Consider the following 7582-nt stretch of genomic DNA (forward strand, 5'->3'; position numbering starts at 1 on the left):
TAAAAATTATAATCCTAAAATTCATCCATTTCCACACATCTCATTACTTTATTTCATTTTTAAATTCAAAATAATAATACCAATTTTATGTCATTGAAGGTGAATAATTATACTTTTGATAGCCTTTATATATATATATCATAATCATTGGGAAGATTTCTAAGTGCTATCATCTTACGTTTGGGTTTGTCAAATAAATTCATGCGATCCCCCTACAAACTAATGTCAAAGTGATATTTTGGTAATTTATTTAATGGGTGCAACGGCTTGATTACAAGTGTGGCTAAGGAATAGAGAAATTTATCCCAAATAGAGTTTCATTTAAGAGGCTTATATCTAACCGTTCTCAACTTACTCCTTCAAGTGAGACCTTTCAAAACTTAAATCATCATATTTTCATAAAAATGATTAATTTCAACAAAAATTAGAATGTCCAAAAAAGTGTAACACACATTGTGGGACTATTGAGGATGAGTTGTACGAGTGGTTAGTCATGCTCTTTGGACTAACCAATGCATTGAGCACATTCATGGGGCTCATGAGCAAGGTATCTACACAATTTTTTAGTAATTTTGTATTATTTACTTGGATGGTATTCTAATCTTCAATAAGACATTGGAAGAGGATATATTCATATTTGTAGGTTCTTTGAGAAGATAAGGAAAGAAAATTTGTTGATTAACTTGAAGAAGTATAATTTTCTGTAGGAGTTAGTGTACTCAAGATTTGTTGTCTCAACAAGGGTTTGTAATCTTAGGTGTCAATAATAATATTAATAAGGGTTACATGCATTTTATTTTTAAAAAATAAAAAATAAAAACAAATAGATTAAAGAAACAATTGACTTGTCCAAAAATAAATATAAATACCAGAATATAAATATAAATATAAATTAAAATGAATAGATCAAAATCAAGCAACTAAATTAAAATTGAATACCTTTATATAATGTATTGAATAATAGTGTCTTGTGGTGTCACTACAATATTGTCTGAAGATGGACACATATGAAGACTTAATAGAAAGTCGAATAATAATTAGCTAAAATAACTCATAATATGTTGTTATCAAGATTAATGACAACATTATTAGTATATCAATAATAAAAAGATTATAACAATAGTAATGTTTGTATTAATAAAAGTTAGCATTTTAAAAAGCTATTAAAATGAAGAAGAAGAAAAATTTAAAGACATAAAAGCCTTGTCTAAAATTAAATTCGTATTTAGAATCTCTTAAGTAAAATGAATATACAGAAATATAACACCTAAATTTTCAAATTAAAAAACTGCATATAAAGTACCAAGCTATGTAGTAAGGATGAGTATTACTTAATAAAAAGTATCCAAAGATGAACTCTTCACATTTGGGTGGCGCATTTTAATAGTAAATAGGATGTCTTAGGCTCAACCTCTATCTGAACTGTGTATCAAAGTCTAGATTAGCAAAGCCAAATCAAGCTCGGAATTTCAACTCTTATGATAAGACTTGAAAGGAATGTTAGAAATAAATTACAGTTTAAATCCAAGATAGAAGGATCATCAGAAAAACAATAAATTTATGATAAAACACAAACCCAAAAAAGGAAAAAAAAACCTTAAATGTTAATCTTAACTAAGCCTAAAAGTTTAAAAGTATGCAGCCTCTACAACAATTTGTCAACGTTACTTCCATTTGAAGATTATAACTAAACATAAGCAGCAAAAGAAGAACATTATGGTATAGAAAATCCTTCGTGCTTGTCTGATGTCCATTTCTTTAAACACTAGAATATTATATCAGATAATGGACAAGCAACATGAGCCTCAAACTTGCTGACAACAGCACACAAAAAAATCTCATTCTCATAAACATATCCCATATTCGCATTTTGCCGTCCGAACAGTATTCATTTGTCCGATGCAAGTCAAAAATTCTACTGATTCATATGGATTGCTTAGAATATTTTCTTTCCTCTTTGGTCCAGACTCAATTTCATGGATACAAAATCTCTTGAGCTCATGAATAATAATAACTAGTCATGGAGACTTCAGGAGAAGTTAATGAGAAAAATATTGAATATGCAGAGGGATTCACTGATGCAAGAAAGTGGTATGAGAGAAGGATTGAAGAGCTTACGTGTGCTGTGGAAGAGATGAAGTTGAAAAGAGTGGAGGACATGAAAGCCAATGAAAGGGTACTTACAATCTTTGCTTCCAAAGAAGAAGCGTGGAAAAAGGAAAGGAAGCAGTTGATGCAGGAGCTTGATGCATTAAGAGAATTTGAAAAATCCAGCAAAAGTCGAGAGATTGAAGATTTCAATACTGGTGAAAACTACAGCAGAATGGAAAACAGTCAAACAGGGTGTAATAATCTTTCCATTGATGAGCTGATGCATAAACTTGGCAAGGAAACAGAAGAGAGAAAATTGGCATACAAGAGATTTGTATCAGTGGTATCAGAGATGAAGGGGCAGAAGAAGATGATGGAAGAGAAGCTGAGAAGTGCAATTTTAGAGATGGGTGCCTCCAAGAGAGATGCCGCCATTAAAGCCAAGGAGAAGAAACATGTTGATGCTGCTTTGAGAAAGGTTACTGAGGAGATACTGAGGCTTCAGATGGAGGTGGATGATAAGGATGCTGTTCTAAAGCAGCTGTGTCACAAAAAGGAGCCTGCCATGGGGGTTACCGAGGTTTTGAAGGCAGAGCTTAGAGCAAAGGAATTGGAGCTGTCTAATGCTAAAAACATGCTCAAGGAATATGCTGATGAGGAAAGGAACAGAGAGAGAGAGGTGGACAAATGGAAGAGGCTTTATTTGGGGATTAAGCGTGAATTAGATAATCTTCACATAGGTTCCAGGCAATCAAGTGGGCTGCTAGATAATGGGCATACTTCAGGTGTGTAGTTCAATTTATATATGGGTTTTTTTAAACCAATGAATGTCAACTTTATTACTTTGATATGTCATCCTAAAGCCCTTAGCTGGCATGGTCATCAATTGTAGTCATTTCTTATACGCAACTTCTAAATATGATGTTTCTGGTCACATTGCCGTTACTGTTTTCCTTATTTGTTTCTGGTAACATAACAATTTGTTATATTTAGTATTTTTGGCTACATGAATTTGATTTTCATTTTGAGTTGGTGGGGTTCATGGCCCATATACAAATGACTTTCCTTACAGAAAAGCTCCCTGGAGTGCCTCCCCTTCTCACAATCTAAGTTTTCATCTACACTTGTGAAGGGGAGGTGAGAGGAATGAAACTTAAAGTGGCAGGAGGCAATGGAGCCTTGCCAAAGGTCCAGTAGTTTTCCCTCTTGCTACCCAACCACTGCCTCAAACTTTAAATTCAGAATCTTGCAATAGTAGGCTAAGTTGTTGATTTCTTGTTAAAAGCACCAAATTGAATTTGTTTTTCTCTTTAACAACGTGACCAACTCTGTTCGAGGTTTAGTTCGATTGGTGAGAGCGTAAGTACGAAGTCACATGGTTCGGTCTTCTCCCACCTTACACAGTATCGCCGATCATATCAAAAAACTTATCAGACTAACTGCAAATTTTAGGAGGGCAACCGGAGTCCTGCAGTCTAAAAAAAACTGTGGCGTCTGTCCACATTAGTTATCATATGACCATAGGAATCTGGGCATGTATATCTCTGATTTAGCTCTCAGTTTTACTTTATATGAAAATACAACTATTGCTCATAAGTACATCCTCGTCTGATCAGTGTGTACAGGAATGGAGCTGAATGCGAGCTTAAACACAAAGTCAATTACCATTAGTGTTTGTTTCCCTTCGTAGAGCTAATGTTCTTAAGAATTGTATTGCTATCATTGTAATTTATGGGCATGAGTATCCAGGAACAAGACTGGAATAAACTGTTTGGGTCATTTCTGACAGCTAGGTGTTTAAACTCAATTGACATGGCACTGTTGATAAGACAGTATTTGCTGAATCTTTTGTAAATGGGGTAAACTGATTAAGGAAACTTCATGTTTAGGGGTGCCTCAGTCAGATTGGTGCTGAAATGTGTGACTGATAAAGATGGGTCGTAGAGATAAACACTATTAAGTTATTAACACAGCTGATTCCTGGAAAGAGGATTTTTCTACAGGTATGGATAAAAATTAAGCATCAGAACTTAAATGGCAAACAATTATATGAAACAGAAGTATATGGCTAATACATTCAACTGAACGTGTAAGCAAGAATCTGAATTTGTAAATGGACTACAGTTTTAATTCAATGCAAAATTGCTGAAAGCATGCAATAGTCTTGATAAGTATATCCTAATGGCCTTGCTGGAAAGTGGGTTACCTTAACATTCAGTTTTATCTAAAGAGAAAACTTTGTGCACAATTTTATGACAATTCCCAATCTCAGTGGACTCTCTTCTATCTGTTATGAACGTTTGATTATGCTAAGAAACTTTATGAACAAGAGGGTGGAGTGGGACAGCCACCTTTGGTCAATGATACCACAAATATTTTTATTGTGCAAGAGATAGAGACAGGGATTAAGAAGTTGGGTGGAGGCAAAGCAAAAGACCTTGTTGCGCTTCAAGCTGAATATTTGAAGTGGGGTATGAAAACTCTTGCACCGCACATCACTGAAATCTTCAACAAAATCTGCCAGGAAGGGTTTCCGAAAGATTGGACAATCAGCCTTGCAATACCACTTTTTAAGAGTGGTGATGTTAACAATCCCTCCAACTACAGGACTATAATGATCAATCCCCTCTTTGCTAAACTTTTTGGCAGTATGATAGAAACTAGGATCAGCAAATGGGCAGAAGAAAATCATAAACGTGCTAAAGGGCAAGCTGGTTTTAGGCCAAAGCACTCGACAGTGGATCACTGTGTCACTCTGAGACACATTATTGAAAAAGAGTGGGAGAAAAAAGAAGAGGTTTTTTGTTGCTTTGTTGACTTCAAAAAGGCTTTTGATACCGTTCCGAGAGACAAGCTTTGGTTGAGGATGGAAGAATTGGGGATTCCTAAGCATCTCAGAGCTGCTGCTCATAGAATGTACGAAGAGGTGAAAGTCAAAATCAGAACTTCAGATGGCATTTCAGAATGTTTTAGGAGCGATATCGGGGTCAAACAGGGCTGCCCTTTATCCCCTACTTTATTTGGTTTATATATTGACAAAATGGAAGAGTGGTTAAACACGCAAGAGAGTGAAGGCATTCAGCTAGGAGAATTTGTTATAAAGCTACTCCTATATGCGGACGACCTCATTTTAATTGCCAAATCTGCTTGGGGTTTGCAAGACCATCTATCTTCTCTTGAGCGCTTTTGTAGAATGGTGGGGATGCAAGTCAATATCAGCAAAACCAAGGTTATGATTTTCTCTAATAATAAAAAACAGCATCAACATGAATTTTATTACAATGGAAGTGTTCTCGAAGAAGTTGCGGAATATAAATACCTTGGCATCGATTTCAACAAAAAACTAAGCTGGTCTAGCTGCAAGTATAAAAGGACATTAGGTGGATGGAAGGCTTTCTACGCTCTTCAGAATAGGTGCCGTGAAGCGGAGTTGTGGGATTGGAAAACTATTCAAACCTTGTTTGGTCTTCTTGTGCTGCCAGTTGTTCTTTATGGGTGTGAATTATGGGCCAGCAGCACTACTATAGCACAATGGAAACAAATCGAAGGAATCCAAAAGCGCTTGATTACAAGCAAGTTTAAAATTAAAAGCACTGTTCCATATGACATCATGCTAAGTGAAATGGGGGCTGCGCCTATTGAGGCACTTGCTATGGTTCGCCTTTTAAGCTATCTAAAAAGAATCGAAAAAATGGAAGAGGATAGATGGCCGAAAGTTGTCTTTAGTGACACACTATGTAAGCGAAAAAGGACATGGATGCAACAAAACATCAAGTGGATGAGTAAATGGAATATTCATTTCAATATGTGCCCCACAAGTAATAAAGAAATAAAGATCTTTGTTATGGAGAAATTCTACAAGAGAAATTGGGGAAGCGAGATTAGGAGGAAGAAACTATATTATATAAATGAGTTCAACCCCACTTGTGATCAACTCGAAAAAGTGTACATAGGAGCCAACATTTCTTGGAGAGCTAAAATTCTTATTGCTCAGCTGAGAACCAACTCTCACCAACTTCATTGTGAGACCGGGCGTTGGAAGAGGCCAAAGGAGGCTTGGGAAGAGAGAATTTGCAGATTTTGCAATTCTGGGAAAGTGGAAACTGAACAGCACTTTATTCTAGAATGTGAGGCCTACAAGGATAGCAGGGATAAGTTTGCGGATACTATATGTGACAGTTCTTGGCATAACCTGTTCAACGAAGAGTACATTGAGCAATTGGGGGGGCTCATCATTAGTCTACACAAGAGGCGAACAGCGCTACTTAAGTCTGCTTGAGTTGTCTTGTTGTCCCATAGGCTATTTTTGGCCTCGTGGACGTTAAAATTTTATCTATCTATCTAACAATAAAATAAAGTTTTTTTTTTGTTTTTTTATTTGGATCTAAATATGCCAAATCTATTCTTAGCCTCTCGATCTAGAGAAATGGAATATAATGAATTCTAACAACTATTTTTCCTCCTTGTTGCAGAAGGAGCTCAGAGAAATAAAATTGCAAGCAGAACCAGAAAGTTGCAGGGAGAAGATTTAGAGAAAGAACACTTGGAAAGAATCAGGAGTTTAGCAAATGAAATCCAGATAAAAAACGAACAAGATGAAGGGCTGAGAAAGCAGGTTGCTATCATGGAGAAGGAATTGCATAGGAAGGATAAAGAGATCGAATCTCTGCAACGAAGTTTGAGTAATGCAAAGGAGGATAGATCTGAGGTTGAAAGAGATGCCATGTTTATGAAAAAAATGTTTTCTTCTTATCCCCTCTTATTGCAGAGGTCCAATTCATGTGACAGTCATGACCATAACTTGAACAAGACAAAAAAGGGTATCAAAAATCACCATAGCAAGGCCCGCGAATAAAATAGAGACCAAAAGGTCCCACTGATCAGTATTGAATTTATTGTTTTTCAAATCTTAAGAAAACAACTGGACAATAGAAGAGCAACATTTTTTTGTTCCATTTATCCATATGCCAAGTAATCTCCTATCAAGCAACTGAAGCCACATGTAAATGATCCACCGGAAAAAAGCCAATGACAACATGGGAAACTTCAAGGGCTACAATTTCTTCTAGTTATTAGCTTAGGTAGCGATTTCATCATAAATGCACGCATGTGAGTATGCCATAACTAGAGCACATTAATATAGTTTTTTGGGTTTTTCATCTTATAGAAATGTGTTGATTTTGGAGTTTCAATTTTTAAGGGCAAGAACCTTATATTCTATGGAATAATTTATAATAAAAATGAAAAAACATCAAATAAGAGAATAAAATAATTTTTAATCTGATGTTATGGGTTGAATGGAGGTCAATTAATTTTTTTAAGTCGACAATAAAATTTTGGTTACAAGGTATAGCTTTTATATAGTATGGGACATGTACCATTCAAAAATAAAAATTCTTACTATTTTCTAAAATTAGTTGATTGGTAGCTATAATTTTGTTGTGTTTTATTTTATTTTTTAATATGCAAAATTAGGTGAAATTAAAAGGAC

At 35.3% G+C, this 7582-nt stretch overlaps 1 protein-coding gene across 1 annotated transcript; it reads left to right on the forward strand.

The window, feature by feature from the left end:
- Positions 1–1809: 1809 nt before the first annotated feature.
- On the forward strand, positions 1810–7261 carry LOC149554546 (uncharacterized). Its single transcript, XM_089828591.1, has 2 exons — positions 1810–2876; positions 6564–7261. Exons 1-2 carry the CDS (start codon positions 2021–2023, stop codon positions 6944–6946), a joined length of 1239 nt encoding a protein of 412 aa, XP_089684717.1. The 5' UTR covers positions 1810–2020; the 3' UTR covers positions 6947–7261.
- The last annotated feature ends 321 nt before the right edge of the window (positions 7262–7582 follow it).

This window comes from Cupressus sempervirens, chromosome 5 (genome assembly GCF_028749045.1).
Source record: "Cupressus sempervirens isolate cs-2001-9-10 chromosome 5, ASM2874904v1, whole genome shotgun sequence".
NCBI classification, from domain to species: domain Eukaryota; kingdom Viridiplantae; phylum Streptophyta; class Pinopsida; order Cupressales; family Cupressaceae; genus Cupressus; species Cupressus sempervirens.

Coding starts and splice junctions, on each gene's coding strand:
- LOC149554546 (XM_089828591.1), top strand. CDS start 2,021: ATGGAGACTTCAGGAGAAGTTAATGAGAAAAATATTGAATATGCAGAG. Junction 2,877..6,563: donor AGATAATGGGCATACTTCAG/GTGTGTAGTTCA, acceptor TCCTTGTTGCAG/AAGGAGCTCAGAGAAATAAA.